Source organism: Lytechinus variegatus, chromosome 3 (genome assembly GCF_018143015.1).
Source record: "Lytechinus variegatus isolate NC3 chromosome 3, Lvar_3.0, whole genome shotgun sequence".
NCBI lineage: Eukaryota > Metazoa > Echinodermata > Echinoidea > Temnopleuroida > Toxopneustidae > Lytechinus > Lytechinus variegatus.
Genome location: NC_054742.1, coordinates 38,337,082 through 38,361,736, shown reverse-complemented (window position 1 = coordinate 38,361,736; position 24,655 = coordinate 38,337,082). Strand labels below are relative to the sequence as shown.

General features: G+C 36.4%; 1 protein-coding gene across 1 annotated transcript; it reads right to left on the bottom strand.

The window, feature by feature from the left end:
• Window positions 1-368: 368 nt before the first annotated feature.
• Window positions 369-19,086, bottom strand: LOC121412023 (cytochrome P450 3A24-like). The gene is made up of 13 exons (XM_041604936.1): window positions 19,010-19,086; window positions 17,788-17,881; window positions 17,231-17,283; window positions 16,590-16,686; window positions 15,583-15,699; window positions 14,498-14,586; window positions 13,492-13,643; window positions 7,704-7,855; window positions 7,264-7,437; window positions 3,131-3,351; window positions 2,099-2,236; window positions 857-1,019; window positions 369-446 (listed from the first exon to the last, which is right to left on the bottom strand). The coding sequence occupies exons 1-13, from the start codon at window positions 19,084-19,086 to the stop codon at window positions 369-371; spliced, it is 1,605 nt and encodes a 534-aa protein (XP_041460870.1).
• Window positions 19,087-24,655: the final 5,569 nt, after the last annotated feature.

Below are 24,655 nucleotides of genomic sequence, written 5' to 3'. Positions count from 1 at the left end.
GTATTTTTGCTGCGCGCTAAAGAGAAGAGACAAAATTTATGACAATTTTTGTGACAAAAGTTATGACATCCACCAGAATACCGATTTTGTCATATCTCTGAGATAAGATAAAATATGGAGAAAAGACAATGTTCAGAATACCGCCCCAGGGTTTCCCCTTACTCTTATACGAATTTAGGATGTTGTGCATTTACATGATATAACTTTTTTTCGAATTGAGCAAAACATTCATGTGTCACAACTTCATTATTTCTTATCATACTGATTGTATTTAACCACCTTTTTGCCTTGATTCAAAATTTAAAATCAAATTGTTATTCGATCATTTGGACGTGACCTATAACGATGCCAAATAGGGGTTCGATAATCTAGATGCGCCTGGCAGCACGAAGAACGATCCCGTTGGTAGGGGAAATGAGTCCCCGATTTCCAATCTTCGGTGGTATCTTGTGAGATAATAAATAAAAAAGGCAAAATTAAAAGTTCATAAGCTAGTTATCAGTTATCAACTAATTTTATACTAAAGAGGAAGTTAAATGGTTTGCATATCAATATGAAAAATGAGAGTAAATAAAATGCGTATTTGTGTGCTATGTAATGATGATAATATGAATAGAAATCAAATTAATCACGAGGAAAACAATAAATATGAAATGAAATGAAATATACATGTATATTAATGATCACCATTATTATTATTATGAACTATAACTGTGCAAGTAAGTGGTGTGTTGCATGGTCAAAATGTAGTTCTGTGGAAATGTAGAGCAGAGATTTGTAACTCTGGCACTCGTGGAGAGCTATGACCACCATAATTCAAAATTATTTTCATTATTTCTGTACCAAATGAACTCACCTCTGTTTGAGGGCAGGTCTTGATCAGGTATTTCTGCAGAATTCGCACGGTGACTACTTTGATTTCCATCATAGCAAACCTCATCCCAATGCAGTTACGTGGTCCTAATCCAAATGGCATCCAAGCACATGGGTGGTGCTTCTGACGGTTTTCTTTGCTGAATCTGTTATCACAAATCATATGTATTTACTTATTAATTTCATTTCCAGGCATGATGATCACACAAACATCAACGGTATGATTAGGAGCATCAGCTGATGTATGATGACATAAAACTTATTAAAAACATTGCTGGCAAGTTCTTGTACACGTGCACGGGGGTAATGTTTTACATTTACTGTTGAATTCATGAACTGATGTATCCCTTTATTAAAAGGTGCAAGTGCAATTTATTTACTATGTTCAAAATGTATATGCCAGCGTGGGCTATCGATTGCAATATTATCTATTTTACTCATCTCCTTGCGCCTAGGTGCTTACTTTACCTAGCATAAATTATATTAAACGAAATCACAGTGCACCTTTCCGACATGATGCGCAATAAACACTTTAACCAGGGTGAGGCTATCATGACTATAGACCTCTTTATTTTCTCATTGTTTTAAAGTTGTTTTTTTTTTTGGGGGGGGGTCGGTGCTTGAAATCGCTTGGTTATCATCAAACTACTACACCATTATCATCAGTAATTTGAAACATATTTATTCGCTAGTATTGAGATCAATGGATGGAAATAAGAACATCATTTCTGTCACAGGTTCACTTTAATATATCCGCAATATCAAACACCGGAATTCTGCAAATTTTCGTTCAGCTACGCAGAATGAATCTTAGAACAATTAAACGCACTGCAATAGAAAATGCAAGTCTTATCAAAATGAAGTTTTTGACGAGGGTCGGTGAATCGGAACGGCAGTTTCGTCCGACATTTCAGAGTAGACGAAATTGAAAATTGCAATTCTGTCGTTTGTCCAGGTCCGAGGTCGAGTCACGGACAGTGCTGTTTTGCCAACCGACCCTCGACAAAAGCTTCATTTTTATTTGACTTGTATTTTCATTCATTCGCTGCATTGTAGGATTCATTCGGCGCCATTTTCTGAGCAATTACACCCGCCATTACAGTGTCTATACACGCTTTTTATTCGTTTGGCGCAAAATGAATCCCCTCGATTTTTTTTTTTTGGGGGGGGGGATGAAAGTGCATCCCCAAATAAAGACTCTACATGTTCTAGTCATCGAGCTAACCTTTCAGGATCAAATGTTTCCGGGTCAGGCCAGAGAGTAGGGTCATGATGGATACTAAACACTGGAATGAAGATTCGCATGCCTTTTGGAATGGTGAATCCATCGACAGTAAAGGGCTCGTTACATACGCGATCAATCCTGAAAGATAATTCATATTTCTCCGAGATTTACAAAAGGGCGTCTTGGTATAGCAGTTTTTCAAAACTGAAATAGGTCTACCCCGCAGTGTGAAATAAATAATAGTAGTGTACTTGACAATAACATAATAATAGTAGCTACTACTACTACTGCCACTACTACTACTACTACTACTACTACTACTACTACTACTACTACTGCCATTACTACTATCAATAATTATGATAATAATTATAATAACGATGAAATAATAATAATTATAAGAAGAAGACGAAGAATAATAGTAATAATAACAATAATAATAATGATAATAATAGTAATAATAATGACAATAATCACTTCTTATATAGCACATATCACGTATCAATTATTTCTCAAGACCTCGGTCTCGTCTACTTAATTCATATAAACTATATTGTAACCGGTGTAATGAAATCAGTTTTAACTTGTTATAGGAACCTTCGATAAGGTCTTGGAAGCGACCTTAGGTGGTCATCCAAACCAGATTGAGCCAGATTGCACCTCGCGATTTGGTTTGACTGTTTTTCATCTTTTTCTCTTTTTTTTTTTGGGGGGGGGTAAGATTCTATGCTTCCCCCCCAAAAAAATATATCACATTGTTGGTTAACAATCCGACCTCTTCATTATGGTATCTCTAATCCCATGCGCTCATTGCATTGATGATCTATCCTGTTGGTCTTTTATTAGATGAGGATTATGATTAAAAACCCCTATAGATAAATCACTCTTCAAGGACAAAATAATCAAAGAATGTATATTATTTGAGTAGAAGACGGAAGGAATCGTTCAATATTGAGACTTGCAATATGCTTTTGAAGAAGAAGAAGAAAACAAGTGTCAATGTAAAAATGTAAACGGGGAGAAAAGCATTACAATGGGGCTATTGGGTAGACGCGAAGCGTCTCGTTGATAATCTGATCGAGGTAAGACATCTTCGAGATTGATTGGTAGGAAAGATCCTCCGCGAAAGGAGCTACGTCGTCGATTTCTTCGATAAGTCTGTCTTGTACATCGGGATGTGTAGCAAGAAAATAGAGAACGTATGCACTAGCCGAGCTTGTTGTCTCATAACCAGCCACGAAAAAGGTCACAGCCTGGTTTAATATGAAAAAAATATATTAGATACATGATATTAAAATTCGAGTGTGTCGGGTAATGCGTTGTCATAGTAACTACTTATCTTAATGTCATTTATTTTTGTTTCCAATAGAAAGTCGTCGCTATATTGCGTGGGTATTTCTCGTTGGTGAGAATGAAGCCTGGAATCAGGGTCCTTGGTCACGTGTGTGACCAAATTTATGACAAACTTCTGGACTTTAATTACTTATAAATCTCAACATTTCAGAGATTTAGTAATTTTAAGGTTATAACACAATAACATGTTTAGTCAGCTATTATTTGGAAATATTTTTTGCAGTCTTTAATATGCAGGTTCAAGGTCAGAGGTCAGAAGAAGTGGGTCACGCGTGTGACTTCCCCCAAAACCACATGATTTTGAGAGTTTAATTTCATCTTGAAATTCCTTTGAATTTTAAACTGATAAAATGATTTGCTTCTTATGAGATATGCATTATGAATCTGTTGTTAAGAAAATACCACTGAATAGGAATTTACGCTGTTATTTGTTTTTTAATCTATTATTTTATATCATGATGTCGGGTCACGTGTGAAACATTTTAGTGGGTCATGTGTGTGACATACAGGTATGATCAAGTTTAAGTTTTGGAAATGCCATCACAACTCTAAATTCATATGGATCTAGTTCATGAAATTTAGAAATAAGGGTAATGGTGTATCACTAGACATCCTGCCTGGGTTTCAGGTCACATGACTATTAAGGTCAAAGGTCATTTAGGGTCAATGAACTTGTGGCCAAATTTGGGGCATGTGTCAAATTGCCATAACTTTCCATAACTTTGAAAGAAAGAGTATGCAGATCTATTTCATGAAACTTGAAACATAAGAATAATCAAGTATCATTGAACATTCTGCGTGAGTTTCAGGTCACATGGTCAATGTCAAAGGTTATTTAAGGTCGATGAACTTTGGCCATGTTGGGGATACTGAATTGCCATTATCTTTGAAAGTGAAATGGATCTAGTTCATGAAACATTGACATAAGGGAAATCAAGTAGCATTGATCGTCTTGCAGGATTCTTAGGTCAAATGTCATTTAGGGTAATTGAAATCATATTTTGTTATCATATGTATAGTGTTTTGTGAATAATTATTCAAAACTTGTTTTCAAGGTCAACACTGCTGCTATAATGAATTGCGTGATGCAGGCGAGACTGCCAACATCTTTTCACTTGTTTATAGTCAACATCTAGAAAAAAAAACTTGTCCTGGACATAGGCGGATCCAGGGGGCCCGGGCCCCCCTGTTGGCACGGCAAAAAAAAAGGGGGAAGAAAGGGAAAAAAGAAGGAAAAAGAGAGGAGAAATAAGGGGAAACATAAGACTAAAGGAGAAAGACGAGTGAATAAAAAAGATGAGGGGAAGACTTTGAAAATAATAAAAAAAAACTCTTTCATGTCACTATATAAATATTCGCTCGCGCTTCGCGCTTGCCTCGCCTTTAGGTGATTTACATATTTTGCTCAATATGGAACTTAAAATAAAAAATTTTGAAGTCAACATACAAAACATATTTAAGCTCGGAAATAGAATTTCACTATTTTGCTTGATTTACAAACTGATTTTCAAAAAGTGCTCTGTAAAAATTAAGGTTTTATGGTCTGTATCATGTGTATATTAACATTTACTGCACGCAGATCTCGCACAATTTGATTTATCTGGGGTGGTATTCTGAGGTCATTTTATCTTTAAAATATTTTATTTTATCTCTTAAAATGAAATTGGTATTCTGAGATGAGATTTTATCTCTCAGATAAAATTTTAGATTTTATCTTGCGTATAAATTTTATCTTGCGTATCTACACATGATACGCAACAGAACAATGCCTGCGTACACATACCCATCGCGTATCTGGCAATTGCAACGCAGATGATGTGCTTGCGCCCAAGTTACTTTGAAGAAAAAATAAAATAAACTTAAAAAAGGGTAGAGGCTATTTTATCTCTGCGACGTTGATTTCACCAGTATTTCTGGGTGAATTAACCCCAAATGGTGACATGAAAATGAAGAAAAATTATATACTTATTGAGAATAACACCTTAACGTTGTTCCTGTACAATCAGAGAGTATTTCATAAGACTTTTCTTTACTAATATTGTCTTTGAAATGATGTTTGAAAAGATGCGATATAGACTTCGAAAAAAGATGAGAGTATTGTCCTTTTTGTTAAAAAGAAATCTCCGTAAAGACGCGCAAGCGTATAGTGCAAGCGTATTTGAAGTCAATAAATTGACGCAATCTGGCCCCTTTGCCACACCTCCTGGCGGAATGGATTTTAATTGGTTGAGTGATATGAGAGAGCTATTAAAGCGCGTTTCTAATTGGATATTGATTAAAATATAGGTGTGTCTTACAGAGATAAAATGAAGATAAAATGGTTCTCAGAATACCAATTCGGAGAGATTTTAAGGGTATTTTATCTCACTGATTTTAACGGAGATAAAATATTTTATTTTATCTGAGATAAAATGGATCTCAGAATACCACCCCAGGTACCTATTATTTCCCTGTATTCCATAAAGCGCTCAAAATATCCCTATTCAAATTTCGGACAAAATACATGAAATGAGAAATAGCTCACGCTTGGCGCTCGCACTATAAGTAAGGCATATGAGATTGCGATATATCTATGTTGATTTATAAGAATAAAGCTTAGAAATGAGTATTAAGACTAACCCTTCAAAGAAACAAAGAAAAATCAACTTCGAACGGCCGATCTGGGAAAATGTGGCGGAAAAAAATTCGGGCCCCCTATTGGCGAAGGCTAGATCCGCCCATGCTGGGATTTTAAGGACAGTGCCATTAAACGGATATGTATCTCAATTATCAAATAATGCGAGCGCGAAGCGCGAGCTGAAAATTTTTGATATTCAGACCTAAAAAGGGACATTAGCAAATTTTTGTAATCGTGATACGTACCTGTTTCGCTAAATAAACAATGCGAGCGCAAAGCGCGAGATGAAATTTTAGCATATATATCGACTCCAAACAGGGACATTTTAATGACTATATTTTTGGAATCCATTGAGAGTATACATATCTCACCATAGTCATCTAATGCGAGTGCCAAGCGTTTGTTGATTTTGTTAGAATTACATCTAAACACATGAAGCACTTTTTGAAGCCATTGTTATCATGATTTTCATACGCATCTCAATATTGCGAGCGGGAAGCGCAAGCTGAAAATTTAGGAAATTCAGACCTGAAGATGGACATTCTAAGGCTTGTTTGCAGGAATTCACTGATATTTCACTTACCAAATGATGCGAAAGCGGAGCGCGAGCTGAAATTTTTTGATATTCAGGTCAGGAAAAAGGGTATTTTAAGGACTGACTTTAGGAATTCATGAAGAGCACACATATCTCACCAATCCACTAATGCGTACGTAATCACGGACAGGAAATGTTATATATTAAGACCTTGAAATGGGGGCAATTACTTTAAGTAGTCATGAGAGAGAAACATATGTTACTACATAAAACAATAAAAACTCGAAGTGCGAGGAAATATATTTAGTGTATATTGACTTGATTTGACAACTTCAGGTCTCTCAAATATACTTGAAAACTATAGTGTTTCGAAAATGTATTTGATCTATTATAATCTAGTTAAACAGACAATGCGAGCACCAGGAACAAAGAAGACATAGGCCCTGAGCAAATTATGTTTCATAAAGATATGAAAAAAATGTTTCTTATGTAATATACAGTAACATAATTATAATATATGTTTCTCTTCCTTTCTCCTTATTTTTCTCATTTTCCCCGGGTTTTTTGCCAGCCGATAGGGGGGGGGGGTGGGCACGTGCTCCCGTAGTTACGCCACTGCTTATATATTACATAACATGAAATAGGCGTTTTATAATGTACCTGACCAATCACTTCTTTATCATTCAAAGATTTCTTGGAACTCTTTGGTGCAAGTCCATTTTGACCAAGGCTTCCATCATGGAGGTAACCATTGACACCGTTTTCTACTTTGTTTTTGTCGTTTGATGCGGTTCCCTCATGGGCGTCTATGAGGAGCTGCAGGAAGTCGATCCTCTTTTTGAATAAAAATGCAACCAAGAAAAGTTGGTTAATGCTTCGTCAGAAGAAACGGAATATTCTAGTATTGATTGATAATCAAGTAACAATTATTGTTAGAAATATTGAGGAACAATAAAAATTGGGAAAATAAGTAGGAACTCGCACGCAGTAACTCCGGTGCGAAATTAAAGAGGGTTTAATGACCAATGCATATTGAAGTGCGAGAGAATTTTCAGCAATTGGAGAATAACATCATGGAATATAAGTTAACATTTACACACCTTTCCATTGCTTGACCCTGCACCAGCTTTGTCTGATTCGTTGCGAGTCGCAATTGCCTTCTTGACGATATCGGCGTAGAATTCCGTTGTTTGCGATTTAATGACAGTGATGTTGAAATATTCAAGAATAGGAACGACCCAAGGGAAAAGTGCTAAATAAATGTGATAAATGCGGAAAATAGATCGATAATAATGACGAAGAGGGTTATATTCATGACCATACTACTACTACGAATAATACTTCTAACAGTACACTAATACTACAACTACTACTGTTATATACATCTTATGATTATCTTCTGATTCGTTGCTGAGCTGGATTGCCGGGGAAAAAATGTTAAGTTTGTTCAAAACTCATTTTTTTTTACAAATCCTTTCTAGGACGATCCAAGGCTCTCGATGCGAGAGATTTCATTTTATGCTTTATTCAAATTGAATATGAATGATACCATCTTGCTGTTCAAGCTTAGTTTGAATTTGAAACAGTTTGGTGAATATATTGCTATAAAGGCATTAAGAGCATTACGAAGTTCGTCATCGTCTATAGCAGGTCTTTAATAGATGCTTCTTCTGTCTGGTAACCATTGTTAATGAGCTTGAACCCAATAGTATTAAGTTTCAAATAAGAACTTTTAAAAGACCTTTGTAGATGAAATGATGAAAATGGCTATATAAGAAACAAATCAAGGGTGTAGTTATTTTCAACTTTATGATCCGTTTATGAAAGCTCCTGAGTAGTCATACTTGAGTGACAGTGAAATAAAAAAAAAAACGCCACCTGTATATGTATGGGACTTTCCTTTATGTCTTGCCCCGGGTTTTGCCTCAATTTCTCGAATCACAAATCTGCCAAATTAACACTTAATAAGTGTGAAACTTCACTCCCTGCTTTGGGTTAGTCCCTAATACAAACCATATCAATCGTGACGTTTAGTTAAGAGTGTATACGATGACCAGACTCGGATAAAGAGTATTCTGCAAATCTGAGACATCCGTTTAGCTTTATCTCACAAACACGATAAGGTATCTCTTATATCACTTCTTAGTTATATAATTATTGCTTGAAATAGACAAAGATCCAATTAGTAAGGTAAATTGTTGATTTCACTATTGTTTATTTTGACTATTATATGCAATAAGACAACCAAGTTGAAAAAAAGTCACTCAAATGTAAATGTATTGATTTCCTCTTTTAAGACTCAAAGTCTGCATTTATAATACTATATAATTCTTTCATGCTGTCACATCTTGATTATCGTGTTACTGTATGGGGCATTTTTGATAGACCGAAAATATAGACAAACTAATTATATTGCAAAATGAAGCCTTTTGCATATGCTTGGGATGACATTTTCATGGCCACTCTTCCGTTTAGAAAACTGAAAGTCTCTTATTTGGTACTATTCATATGTGCACTAATATGTTTAGTACGCGATCGCCCTCCCCTAACGTTATCGCTTTGGGGCGGTATTCTGAAAGCTCAATTAGGGGTCAATTAGCGCTCAATTAGCATTTTGGTATTATGAAAAGTCACTTAAGTGCCCCTTTCTTATTTTGGCAGGGTTGCGCTGCGCGCACTTGCAATAGTACGCGTTATGACCGCGCGAAGATTTATTGAGGAGTTACGAGACTTTTGGTATTCTGAAAAGTCTCATAGCGCTCAATTAGCAGACTTTCCAGTGGGGAAAGATAATGGTGATAAGAGGTCCATTAAGTCTCATCATATCTTGCTAAATGTGGCTTTCATTTCGTATAAATATCAAATCGGTTTAATACTAGGAGGAAGGAAGAGGGTAAAGGAGCGAGATAAAAATGGAATAGAATAAAGGGGGGAAATGTGGAATATAGAAACAAGTAAAATAAGGAATAGGGACTATTTTAATTTTGTTAATAAAGAAATGAGAAAAGGGGAAAAAGGAGACAGAACTTTTGTACTTATAGGGAAAATATGACTATTATTTTTCTATATTTTCTAGCTTCATAAACTATTTTGCTTTTGCACACTTGTTTTGACAATAATGAAATTGCCAAATCTCGGTAGATGCAGCAATGTGCAGGGGTGAATTAAACCCTGTTTCTGACAATGAAAAAATAAGCATAGACCCCTTTAATATTTAAACGAATATAGAATAAAATACAAAAGAAAAATATAGTGAGTGATGCCATCGTTTTCCCCACCTATAAAAACCTATAAATGTCATAAAGTTTGTACATTAAATTTTAATAAAATTTTGGCTTTCTTTTTAAATAATGCTTGTTGATTTTTAAAATATGTTTATTCAAATTTTGTTGGAGAAGATTTCTCATATAAATGAAAAGTATGTAGTTTTTAAAATAAGTATGAATTAAGTTAAAGAAGAACCCCCCCCCCATCATGGCCCCGAGACAGAGGCAAATAAAATATTGTAAAAAAAAAGAAAGAAAGCTACAAATGGATTCAAATAGGGGGATGTGAAAATCAGAAAGCGTTCGAAAAATAGAGAAAAGCACGAAGGTACAATAAATGAGAGAGAAAGGGAAAAGACAACAGTTAATTTCAACAACATAACGAACCTCTAATCTCAGATGCAAATGCATTAGGCCAAGTAAAATAAGAAAGTAGTTGATCGTCCTCGCGCGCATCACTTTTGGCCGCCGCATGAAAATTTTTGCTATTTACTATTTAAAAAAAAAAAAAAAAAAAAAAAAAAAAAAAAAAAAAAATTGTGTTGTTTCTCGTCCTCGCCATCTTCCCTTTTTAATTGTAGCATCAATTTTCTTGTTATTAACTATTTTTATGGATGCTGAATAACGAAAAAATTCTCAAGATTACTCTGGGATCTCTCTCGCAACTTCAAAAACAATTGCAAAGTCCGATATCGCCGTAATTGCAAGAAAGAAAAAAAATCTGATTTGTTTTTTTATTGGATTTTGAAGATACCATCATAAATTAGCGAGGAAATAAAGTTTGCAAACTCGGAAAAGATCGCGGATTTCTTCAGTTTTAGTGCATTTTCGGGGAGCCCGCTCACTGAATCTGAACTAATCCGTCGCATGCTCTTGAAATATGGCGCAGATAAATCAATTCTAATGACGTAATTTGTATTTCAGCGGGGTTTTTTGGTGAGTGATAGCGCCTGTACTTAGATGTGTGTTACGGTGATTGTGTGCTTGTGTCTTGTGACTCTGTTGGGAGAACTGCATGTGTGCTAGGATGATGTGATTGACTGTGCTGGCGTGACATGTGAATTTGTGAAATGCATTGAATTTTCTGGCGAGTTTTCTAATGTCAGGAGGCAATGCGTCGAATATTCAATGAGGGATTTAATATTCAATATCAATTTTAAAAATGAATAAAAATTGAGAAGTAGTACTAAACATTATGTAAACGAACAAGCACCCGAAAAGGCTGCGATGCGAAACCATACCCAGAGCTACAAATGAGATTGGCTCTGGAAAATTGAACAAGACTCCATGACAATAAAAAAGACCCCCCCCATGCATTTTTTTACCCTTACATAAATTAAAATGTTTAAATTATTCACTTGACATGAACATTCTGTTTGACAACAATACAGTACCAGTATACATCAGTACTAATTCATCAATAGATTTTATTTTCCATAGATTTCCAATCGTAGATATTTATACATATATAATAATATGTATATATATATTTCTAATCATTTATTATTACTATTGAGCATACATCGATCACATAATTTGAGCTTGACATGGCCTGACAATCATTTTAATAAAAAATAGCAAAAAAAATAGTAAATAGTAAGGACCTCCCTCATCACTGATGTCAAAAATCGGACCGAGAAAACGCCTCCGTGTTCTTAAAAAAAATAGTAAGATAGCAAATAGCAAGGACCTCCCTCATCACCGCTCTCAAAAAACCCGGACGATCAACTACTATCTTTTTTTACTTGGCCTTAGCATTTCAGCAAATATTCTTTTTATCAAGATCGTGGTGCAGTCCGGGGTGCAGTGCACCTGCGGCAGCCGGGCGCTGCGCTGCAAGGCAGCAAAGTGAAGAGACACTGCGCGCTAGGAGAAAATTTTACGTTGTAAGAGCGCATTTGATTGGCTAATTCGGCTCAGTAGGGGAGTGGCCTAAAGGGACTTAATTGAGCGCTAATAGAGTTTTCAGAATACGAATTTGGAGGTACAGCGCTCCATTAAATGGGTAACTTAAAAGGAAATTTAAGTGGAAACTTACGAGACTTTTCAGAATACCCCCCAAGACGATAAGGTATAGTACATTCTCCGAAGTTGAAAAAAAAATAAGTTCATGAACATGACTTGAGGTGTCCTGACTTGAGATCAACTCGCAGGTGTGCATTTCCATTGCTGATATATGCATATATATATATATATATATATATATATATATATATATATATATATATACAGTGCGTACCAAAAAAAAATTACACTTAAAAAAAATCCTATAAAAATTATACATTTGTAATATCCTGAAGATTTTTCCACACTTTAACATTGGTACAGATCCATTTAAGGAACCGACAATATAACTGCCGAAAAATATTTCCGCTTGAGTGAGCACCACTTACTTTTGAAAAGTTAGTGAAAAATGATTTGCGCAGAACTTTGAAATACTTATGCGAATAAAAGTAGACCTTAATCATTAAGAACACGTGGAATTTAACTAGTAAAATTGATTTGAAGATATCTTTTACCTTTTTAAACTTGTTTCCTTGCCCAAAACACTTCGAAGAGTGCATTGCGCCCCACCCCACTCCCCCACACTCCGAGGTATTTGTGACGATATTTGCTTTACACCGAGCTTTAATATACATGAAATGGCTAGGGCTTGATTTCCATTTTGTTAATCTTTTTCAAGCTTGGAAAGTGTGGAGAAACAAGTATTAAATAAAAAATGAAATGTAACCCACTTTAAATGGTTAAAAATTAAGAGAAAAAATGCTGGAGATGTCTGATATAAACTTTTGTTCAGATTCATTTATGTCCTCAGATCCAGCTGGCACAAAAAGGGTAAATGTTTTGCTAATTACGTGTTGAAATTTCAATTTGGATGGCAAAATTGCTACAAAATGCTTGAAAGTATCCGTTTTATTTCAATTAACCAAAAGTGCCGCAAGGGAAATGTAGGAGAAATGTGTCGCAGGGTAAGTTTGATTTCGCCCGGAAATCTTGACACAGCGTGAAAACAAGCATTTCTGCGCAAACAGATTTCTGCGAGCTTTACAAAAATCGACAGTGCTCACTCAAGTGTAACATTCTGTCAAAACTTAACTTTCATCGGATAGATGAGACCCAGGCCCAAGATTATTTGTGAAAAAACTACCCACATGTTGTATATTTTTGTAATTCCTAGGTCACTTTCAAAGTGTAAACTTTTTTTTGATACGCACTGTATATATAAAAGAAAAGAGTGAAGCAGTTTCTTTATCTCAGATTAAGTATCGGCTACACAGCCATTTCTTTTGCAAATAGTCATTTTCTGTCCTTTTGTTTCTGTATTCCCTTGTATCCACCCCCTTTTTTTCTTTTTTACAAAGAAACTACATAATCAATGTTTTTGGAACTGCTTGTACAAGGAACCTCTTGGCTTTATTTATACAGTTCGCAAATTCATTTTACCTTTCCTTGTTAATAATTTCTTACACTTTGTATTATGTATATTTTCAACCGATATTGTTGATTTTTCCTCAATGCAATAACAATATGTGTTTCTGCTGATGCAGGTTTTCATATATACGACCTTGAAGTTCATGAGTTATATCATTTTGGGCTTATGCATGCAACGTTTAATACTTACTGCTTAGTAGTACCAGTTGACTCGAAAAGAAGTTGTTTGCAAATGTATACTTAGCGTTGGCAACGAAAGGGTCATTCCTGTTTTCTTGGGACTCGACCTTAAGCCCAAATGCGCAGCTTGCAATATTGTCCATTGCAAATGCCCCAAGTAATCTACAAGACAGAAAATGTGGCTTCGATGAAAGATGAAGGTACAATATAATATTTCATTCATCCACCAATAAAAAGCCAAATGACAACGGGTTTCAATTTGTCGAATTGGTATTCAATGGGGGCAGTTTGCCTATTGCTTCATAAAGGACCAATAAATTGCCCCCAATATATTGGTCCAAATTACTTCCCATTGAATTATATTGCATTGTTCTTATACATATCAATTTCAATATGCTTTTTCTATATAAATTATTGCTTGTATTAATATAATAATCTATATACATGTTTTTATTCTTGGGGTGTTTACATACAGGTCCAGGTCGGGAAGGATAGCCTGCGGGCTACAGTTATTTATTTAACTTTTTCCTTTTCCAGGCAACCTGGACTTGTTCTGCAAACATCCCTTTCCACTCTGTAATTGTATTTTCTCCTGTAAATTGATTGTAAACTTTTTTTGTTGAAATGCCGAATAAAATAATAATAATAATAATAATATTGGTCAAAATTGTTCTCCATTGAAATCACGTGGTCAAATTGAGCCTATTGACAGGGAGTCCCATTTGGAAAGTGTGAATTCAGCTATTCCTCCCATTATACTGTCACGGTGATTGACATGGGGCATCAATCAAAATCAAATTTTGACTAATATAAACATTTGACTGTTCATGTCTTTGGTACAAACATAAAGCAAAGTGAAGCAAATTGAAAAGAATTGAAATTCCATGAATGTTGAAGGAATTTCAATTAATTTTCCTCTTGAGAAATACTACCGTTATTCAAACAGGCAGCAACAAAATTTAGACTTTCTTTATTTCCTTTCCGGCAATTGTTTTCAGCTATTCATTTACACTTACTCATTGCAGTCAATGTCGCCACTTTTCTTCTGATGTTTCTCTATGTTCTTCAGTAGGGTGCTGGCACAGTCATTTACCAGCGGAAACATCTGAAATTTACACAAGAAATGAAGGATTAATTTATTCAGTAGACGTGGCAGATTTGTTTTCATCAAGAGGTAAACACCCATCAGCTCATATCTACTTTTTTTCGTTCAAGATTATAACGTTAATTTATTTGTGAGCTTAATATTACACGAACCATGGCAACAGAAATACTTATACACAGAGACCACAGTATTAATACGATTATTGTTACAGATGCAAAACAAGAGACAGGACAGAACAAGACAATAGAAAAACAAAACCATAAACAGGTAAAAAAGGATAAATAACATATTTGGGAGGGCTGACCACAGACCAGTTTGATCTGGTAAAATAACAAAAGTTGATATAACTTGATGTAAGAAATGACCTAATCGAGTTCTTCTAAAATTCAAATGTCAATGCCGTTGCGATGAATCATAAGAATGTTTAAAAGCATTCAAAGAGAGACTGTCTTTGATATTATATAAAACTGGAGTTCTAGAATTCATATGACATTCGTCAGCTTCTCGTTGAATAGTTATGATAAGATGGATTTTTAAGGAACATGACGTCATAAATATGTTGAAGTGCATTATCATTGTAGTTATCCATAACTTGCCCTAACTGGAATAAGCACACGTCTCTGACATTCGACAATTTACTTTCAAGAAAAGTTGGGTCCGTGTGAGGAAGTAAGGCCGAACTATAAATAATACAAAGTGATTTCTTCTTGCAAAATTATCAATATATCTAATAGAAATAGATGGGGTTTACCCAAGATAATAACGTCATAATGACAAAATTTTCAATGAAAAAAGCATGACCAATAATGTAGATGGATTGCAAATATTTTGCCTGTAAATAATACATGTTTCGTGAAATTACACATTTGCTTAATGTTTTCAATATGACTTTTCCAGGAAAAATTGCTGTCAAAAGTATAAGATGTTGAAATTTAGTGTTTGTGTCGTGGCAACACTACACCTTATTTGAAATAAGATAAGAAAGAAAAGAATTACATGTTTCATCTTGGCTGCACTGAAAGTAGGTGTAACGACGTTCCTGATTTGCCTCCATTGGTCATCAAAGACGTTGAATAGAGCTTTTTTAAGGGCTTTTCCGGTTAACGGAATAATCTAAAAATCAGAAACAAAGTAAGAATTTAGGTTAGATATGCCAGAAAAAAACCTATCAATTTAATTTGTATTCAATATTTGAATAAGACCTATAACAATGCGGCTACCCCATTGAACTAGAAATAAAGTATTTAACAAAAAATCGTGAATAAATAAGTAAAACAAAAAACCATTCATAAAGAAAGAAATAAACAAATATTACCACTGTTCATGAATACTAACGGCACTCAGCAAGATGGCCCAATTTCAGAACGAGATCGTGACTTTGTGAAGATACTACTACTTCTACTAATAATAATGATAGGCATTGGTATAGCGCCAATCTAGAAATATCTATTCCGAGGCGCTTTCTATACCCCAGCTTTAGCTCGAACTGCCTTCCAGCGCTTAGTGCAGTCAAGGAATTAATCCCGATGAGTACCCATTCAAATCACCTGGGTTGAGAGAGAGAGAGCACACAAACGGCCTCGATCACAAGAATCCCCGTTAAATTACGAGAACTTTCTTGGCCTATAATATTCCTGCATTCCTAACTCAATGGCACCGTTTATTATTAACAGTACAAAAATGAAACGCGATTTTATATTGCGAATGATCGTTAATCCGACATAAGTTTCGTTATTCTGAAGATTCGTTAATCCGAAATAAGAATATTCATTTCGTACTAATCATGAACTTCATTTCATTTTCAGAGTAACAAATAGTAATGCCCCGATTTGTTGAGATTAATAAACCCTTTTCATTTTTGGACAAATGGATATCTTAGTGCATGCAATTTGCATCTTGTGGAATTATAAACCTTCAGAATTACGTATGCTTGTTGTGCTAACTAAAAATGGTCAAACACGTCAGAAATCTAAACTATCTGATGAATTAAACTTTATACGCACCCAACGATTTGTGAAGCTACTGAAACTTTTGATCAAGAGCTCTTTCAGCAAATCCGGATCACTAACACAGAGGCTAGCTCGATGACAGTCGTATATGCTAATAATTGGTATCCGATTGAAAAAGAGAGTGGTTTTGGTGGGTGAGTGTGTGGGTGGGTGGATGAGGGGGTGTGGGGTGTGGATATGTGCGGGTGCGCATGGGTGTAGTGTGGAGAGGGAATATATTACAGCAGACATGTATGGGGAAGGAAAACAGGATTAAAAAAAATAACATGCAAAGATGAAATTAGTTGGATAATATACCACAGCCCTTTGTAGCTCGTCTTGAGGTACATCGATTACAAAAAGGATAATTGTGAGACAAAGGTGTAATAAAATGAAAGCTTAAGAGGGCAAAGGGGAAATATCAATATTAATTTACAATGAAACGATCAGGAGGAGGAGAAGAATAGGCAGAAGAAGAAGCAAGAAGAAGATGAAGTATAAGACAACAATTCATGAAAATTAAATGGAATATCAGTATTTTTTCTTCAGTTTTGATATTGATACTAGTATGAACAAAGAAATGTTACTTGCAACAATTGTGGAAAATTACCACTTTATGAACACAGAAAACAAAGACAAAAATAATGATTTCCTACCCATAGACGGATCCTAGTTTCTTGTTGTAATCAAGGAATGCGTTATGGATGCCCTGTTGTGTAGTAGGAATACAGTAAGAAAGAGTAAATTTTAAAAAAAATGGGAAAGGGAGCGAAACGGCGAAAACACGGATAGTAAAAATAATGCATGATCCATACAGAAAGGATGGGTGATCACTTAGAGATCAATCTTCTATATATCTAAACATCGGCATATCTGTATCATGATTGTACAAATTACATCTCAGATTTTTGGTGAAGATATCTGCCTTTATCATCAGATCATGATCACTGGGACAAATATTCCTCATATTCCCCCAAACGCGATTACATGTTTGACACTGTGCCATAGCTATGAAGAAGTGCCGCAGATCACATAATTATGCATTTTACTTATTTTTTTCTTTTCAAAGTATTCATCTGGTCATGCATAAATAACTAGAGAAACCGTCGTTTTGGACTTATGCAAAAACAGACGGTCCCTCATTTTCAGACTCAGGGCTTATCAATAAGTGCCCCTCGAAACAATGTTCTTGTGTGCTATTAAGAATTCTTACCTTGGTCCATTGAAGCGTATTACCAAAGATTGGAATTGATGGAGGTGATTTGATACCATGTCGCTTCCAGTATGAACGAATCCAAAGATCGTGGCTGTGATCAAAATTTACGATTTAAGCATACATTATTAAAAAAAGAATGAAATGGTAACAAAATAACAATTATACATCAGTGATAATGATAATAAACGTTTAAATTAATGATTGCCATTACTTTTAACAACTTGGATGGAAAAAATATGTCCAAGAGGTCTAAAATGCGAGTGTGCCTGATTCTTATACCATCTTTAAAGAATTTACTTTTACACAAAAAAAATTCATTTTATGTGTTAGCAAGTGCCATTTCTCGTATCAGTGCCAAATTTTACCCCAAAAATTCCCCCTAACGAACGTGTACTGTGCCCCTTTCATCGAAAGTGGATCCGTTTTAGGTGATACCAAGTGCCCTTTCTCGTATCAGTGCCCCTTTTTATCCAAGAAAAGTGCCCCTCACAAACGTGTTCTGTGTAGGGTTCAATTTATGTCTAAGCAATTGCTCCCTCGCCTTCTTGTAAGTGCCCCTTTTACCTGAGAATGATCCGTTTTATGCCGTTAGCAACTGCACCTTTGCCTTCTTATAGGTACCCTTTCTCATATCAGTGCCCTTTTACCTAAGAAGAGTGCCCCCATGAACGTGTTCTTCGCCCCTTTCACCCGAGAGCCCCTTTGCATTCTTATAGGTGTATGTTCTTCATATCAGATAAGTTGTCCTAAAAAAAATCGTGCCCGATGAGCGCCCGGTTTCTTAATTTAGCGTCGTTCTGCTTTCTTCTGCAAGTGCATAATGAATAATGAAATAAAAAAATCCTACGTGCCTTGAGTTTCAGTCATGTGAATGGGGTAGATAGTCTTTGCCGTTTTAAATAAAAAAAAATTCACTGCAGATTGACGCAAAATTCACAAATAGTATGCACAAAATAATCAGTTTTACTTTTTCTAAAATGCAAAAGTGACTCAATGATGAGCTCGGTCGCTTCACTCCCTCGCTTTCGATTTTTCTCTAGAAAGTTCAGCGTGCAGCCCCCCTCAAGAGAAAAATTGTGCATACGGCCATGTTTATGATAGTGCCATTTTCGAAAGAACAGGTGCCCTTTTTTCCCTGTGCCCCCTCCCACTTTCAATTTTGCTCTGTCACCCCTGATCTGTCAAAGTAGAAAAAATAGACTGCACGGACGATACTAACCAAATGTAGATAATAACTGCAGCACCAACAAGCAGCCATGTCAGAGAAATGTCGAAGCCAAAGACGTTCACCCCCATGATGTTGGTATTCAGAGTAGAGCTACGCGACTGTAGTGTTTCAAAGTGAATCTTGCAATCTTATAGAAGCTTAAGAATTCAGAAAATCTTTTCGTCAGGAGATTCCAATATTAACTTAGGGGTACGTACTAAATTACTTTGGCACAAAGTCAAATCTTCTTTACAGAGTTGGTTTATAGGTGATTTATAGTTGATTTTTATTTCATCACGCAAGTCATGAAGATTTGGGAAAACATGGACTTTCTCCCCCTTTTTTTGTAAATCAATGTTTTATATATATTTTATACAGTATGTGATGCAATGCCATAGGTTGAAAGGCCTGTCAGAATGGGCATAATTACATGTCACGTGTTTTAGGTAGGTAAATGACCTCATCCCAAAGTAAGATAACATTAGGGGGTAAGGGAGCACAGTGAAGGACTGAAAAAAATAGCGAGTAAATTGGCAATCGGATATTATCTCTCGTGCAAATTAGATATTCGTCAATGAACAACGAAATGCATTTTCTGTATAATATTTGAAGAGTCGTCATGTAGGAAACCAAAACCCAAGAAGAGAAGCCGCTTGGAAAGAGTAAAATGAGAGGAACAATTTAAGACAAGATTCATCAAAATCGGTTATGAAATAAGCAAGTTATGGACGTTAAAAAAAGTCTTGTTGTACTTTCTATGGGGATCCTCAAATTGGCAAACTTTCTTCGAAATTGCTGATTTTGTGGACAACTCTCCACTTGTTTTTGTACACAAATTTTCAGATTTTTCCCTTTATTTTACATATTTCACATCATTTCCTCCTGACCTTGACATAATATGGTATGAATTTTCACCTTGACATATGTGGTGTGAATTTTCACATGACATATGTTGTGCTCAGAAGTAGGCAAGATGCAATTTGAAAGATAATGAGGAAAATCTGAAAAATTTGTGTATATACACAGCAAATAGAGAGTTGTCCACAAAATTTGCCATTTTAAAGCATGTTTGCCAATTTGAGGATCCCTATAGAAGTACAACAAGAGTTTTCAAACTTCCATAACTCGCTTATTCTATAACCGATTTTGATAAAACAAGTTTTAGATTGCTCCTCTCATTTTATTCTTTCTGATTAGATAAATTTTCTCCTCGTATTTTGGTTTCCTTTAAGTAAACTTCCCCTATACCTTCGATTTGAACCTTTATTATAACGATCATATATCTTGCTAATTTGTTACCTTTCATGTGAATGCAGGCACATAGACGACAGTAGTTACCTAAAATCATACTAATGATTTGTATCATTGTATTACTATCTTGCTACTCTCCTTCACCGGTCTCCTCTCTATTTTTTGTCTCTCCTTTTCTCTCATAAACTCACTCTTATTCCAGAAAGGTGGTAACGATGGTCATAAGCAGTAAGAAATATGTATATTGTTAAATCTATATGGTGTTTTATTAGTTGGTAGAAACACGAAATGTTTTGAACCACAAGCAAATAAACAGCAGCGTCGTCTGGTGACTCTGGACAACGACATATTTGCAATTGATCGTCTGGTGCAAATCTATGGATGATATGCTGTCTCGGTCCACCTACTTTCGACAAAAGCCTCTCAGCTCTCCTTCGTAATTTGACTTGAATTTTCAAAGGAATTGGTGCGTTGTAGAGAGCGGCCGCGTCGTGATTGCGAAAAAAGCGCTGCTTTCGCTCCTCCTCGTGCGTGTATTCAGGGAGGCCTCGGGGCCCCGGGTAGGCGAAAAGGGGGCGCCCTGAAGAGGAAGAAAAGAGAGGAAAAGAAAGGAGAAAAAGGAGGGAAAGAAGAAAAAAAAGAGAAAAAGGGGAAAGAAAGAGAGAGAAGGGAAAAAAGAAGAGGAAAGGAAGGAGAGTCGCCGAATTAAAGTTCGATCTAGGGGCGCCGAATCGATGTTCGACATAACAGGGCGCTGAATGGAACTTTTACATGTGGGCGAGGGAGCGTATGACCGGGGCGCCAATTTCATGTTTCACAAGAGTTTGGGCGATTGCGCTCGCATAAAAATAATGCATAATTAGATGCCCATCCTGTTCATTATTACCAAAAGTGCTTAGAAAGCGCAAATTTTAGATCAGAATATCAAAACTTTTCATCTCGCTCTTCGGGCTCGCGTCAATTGTTTAGTAAGGTGACGATCCTGTTCGTGGTCAGACAAGTGCTTAGAATGTCCAATTTTGGGTCGAAATATCAAAAAATTTCAGCTCGCGCTTCTCGCTCGCATGAAATGTTTTGTTAGATATCCTGTTCATGATTACACAAAAATGTTTACTCGAATACCTAAAATGAGGTCAGAATATCAAAAATATTCAGCTCGCGTTTCGTGCTCACATGAGTTGTTTAGATATGCCTATACCCATCATGTTTACGGTTACAAAAGGTGCTTCGAATATCCGATCGGGAAACATACTGAAATATTTTCCGCCCCACACTATTAGCGAAAGCTGGATCCGACCCTGGTAAAGAAACGTCAGCTCCCGCTCACATAAATGCTTAAAATTCTATGCTTTCATGGGGCCATTACTTTTATCAAGCTGATTCGATTGCCCTTTTTTCACGTGATTATGAAATAAGATAATTCAACATTCATTTAGGTATGTTTGACTGTGGGTGTCATTTAAAAAAATTCACAGGGGCGCCAAAATGAGGTCGGGCCCCGGGGTGCAAAACATTATGGATACACGCCTGCTCTCTCCCAACTCCATACTAAACGGTACGACACTGCCCCTTCCCCTGAAAAACAGATTCACTTGTCGAACCTACATCAATGGTGGCAAAGTTCCGAAACCATTTATTTAGTACATCTAAAGCTTGTATTACACACGTGACTGACATGGTGCACGTGTTGTAGCTCTGACATCATTATCAGTACCCTTATGTTTGTTTGTCAAAATTACGAGCTGTTATTTTGATATATTATTTAGACAATATCAATATCTATATTTACCGTTCAATATCATCATCATCATGAATCAATATTTTTTTTCTACTACATGGACTCTCACCCTCTTCATGTTGTTTGATGATTTATAACAGTGTACATGAATTTGCTAGAAACTGGGTTTATGAAGATTTGACAAACACCACAATATTAGCAATAAACAATTCAAATCAATAAACACTACTTCAATCCTTTATATATGATTTAATGAAAGGGGTCTGTAGATTCATCTGCAATGTAGTAGGCCCTGTTACAACCGATAATCCCGACCTTTCGTTTGAGGACGCGGACGCTAATTTACAACGGTAGTTGATTTTGGAAGAGACTTTAGGGCCCGTCGTAAAACTCTGGCCGGCAATGCAAATTGTGTGACATGAGATTTTTTTTTTCGTTTCGCATCTGCGACGGATACGTTCAATATGCGTTTCGTGTGCAAAATTCTGGTTGCTACTATGGTAACAGCGATATATCCGATTGAGGACGACTTTCCAAATCAACATTTGACTCCTCCTACAGCTCGAGAGGCCGCCCGGGGGGCCCACTTCCATTGATTAGTGGATACTAAGAGCGACTACGCGTAAAAGGGGACAGAGTGGGCAAGTACATTACGTATAGACCTATGTAACGTTATAATTAAAGGTGTCAAAACGATGTTTAAAATGCTGAAAAAAAAATACATATCCAATACTTGTAGGGTTTCACACTTGTTAAGAGATGCATTTTCATAATCTGGAAAAGAATTAATTGCTTCCCTTGTTTAGCGGGGTACTGTTCGAAACCCCATGGTCGTGCCTGGTATCCACTCATCAATGGAAGTGGTCCCCCCGGAATTTGAATCTAATCCACATTTCTGCGGAAAGTAAAACATAATGCCCATTACATCGTGTGCTAGAGGCATATCGTTTGTGTAGAAGGGGTTAAACAAAAGAAACAAAAGAAACCCGCGAGGTCAACACGTCCCTGGTCAAACGTATTGCATGCTGTGTACATACGTGTATCAACGCATGCGAAATGAAATGTTCGGCTGGAGAGGTTAATCTAACCCATGAAATCAATTGCCAGTGATCCACCAATAATCCACATTAAATGCAATATCGATTCGATGGACTGTAATGATCTATATCTAAGCCTTCATTCAGTAAGTTTTTCCTCTCTCAATATGTAGTCGATTTTTTTGAAAAACCACTTTCTTATCCATGTCATAATTTATTTTAGGTCCTGCATTTCGAATATCTCCAGCCATCAGTCGTAATATACATGCACATTTGGTGCGGGTGTCGCGGGAAAGGATTTTGCACACGAAAGGCAGATCTGTAGGGCCTGTAATCCCCCGGTAACACAAAGCTTAGCATTGATTGTAGAACAGTTTTCTACGTTTGATTCTATTGACTATAATGTACAATCAATCTTAAAAATCAAGTGTATGATTAAGCGTTAACATTTGTGTTAGGGGACCCTAATATTAGCGTCGGTGAAGATTGCGAAAGGTCCCAATTATGCGTCGGACGCTCTTGGCATAATGTCGCACTCTGCGTTGCTGCGACATTCCCGACCTTTCGTTTGAGGACGCGGACGCTTATTTACAACGGTAGTTGACTTTGGAAGGGACTTTTTGGGCCCGTCATCATGGTCGTAACACTCAGTCCTGCAATGTAAATTGTGTGACATGAGATTTTTTTTTCGTTTCGCATCTGCGACGGAAACATTCAATATGCGTTTCGTGTGCAAAATTCTGGTTGCTACTATGGTAACAGCGATTTATCCGATTGAGGACGACTTTCCAAAGCCACATTTGACTCCTCCTAGAGCTCGAGAGGCCGCCCGGGGGGCCCACTTCCATTGATTAGTGGATACCAGTAGCGACCACCCGTAAAAGGGGACAGAGTGGGCAGGTACGTTACGTATATAGACGTATGTAACGTTATAAGGGTGTCAAAACGATGTTTAAAATGCTGAAAAAAGGGATATATATCCAATACTTGTAGGGTTTCACAAGCCAAATACTTGTTAAGAGATGCATTTTCATAATCTGGAAAAGAATTGCTTCCCTTGTTTTGGGTACTTTTCGAAACCCCATGGTCGTGCCTGGTATCCACTCATCAATGGAAGTGGTCCCCCCGAATTTGAATCTAATCCCCATTTCTGGGGAATGTAAAACATAATGCCCCTCACATCGTGTGCGAGAGGCATATCGTTTGTGTATAAGGAGTAAACAAAAGAAACAAAGAAACAAAAGAAACAAAAGGAAACGAGTTCAAAGGTATCGCGTATGATGTGTACATATCAACGCATGCGAAATGTTCGGCTGGAGAGGTTGATCTGATCCATGAAATCAATTGCCAGTGATCCACCAATAATCCACATTAAATGTAATATCGATTCGATGGACTGTAATGATCTATATTTAAGCCTTCATTCAGTAAGTTTTCCTCACTCAATATGTTCTCGATTTGTTTGAAAAACCACTTTCTTATCCATGTCAATCTATTTTAGGTCCTGCATTTTGAATATCTCCAGCCATCAGTCGTAATTATACATGCATGTGCGGGTGTCGCGGAAAGGGATTTTGCACACGAAAAGCAGATTTGTAGGGCCTGTAACCCCCCTGTTACACAAAGCTTAGC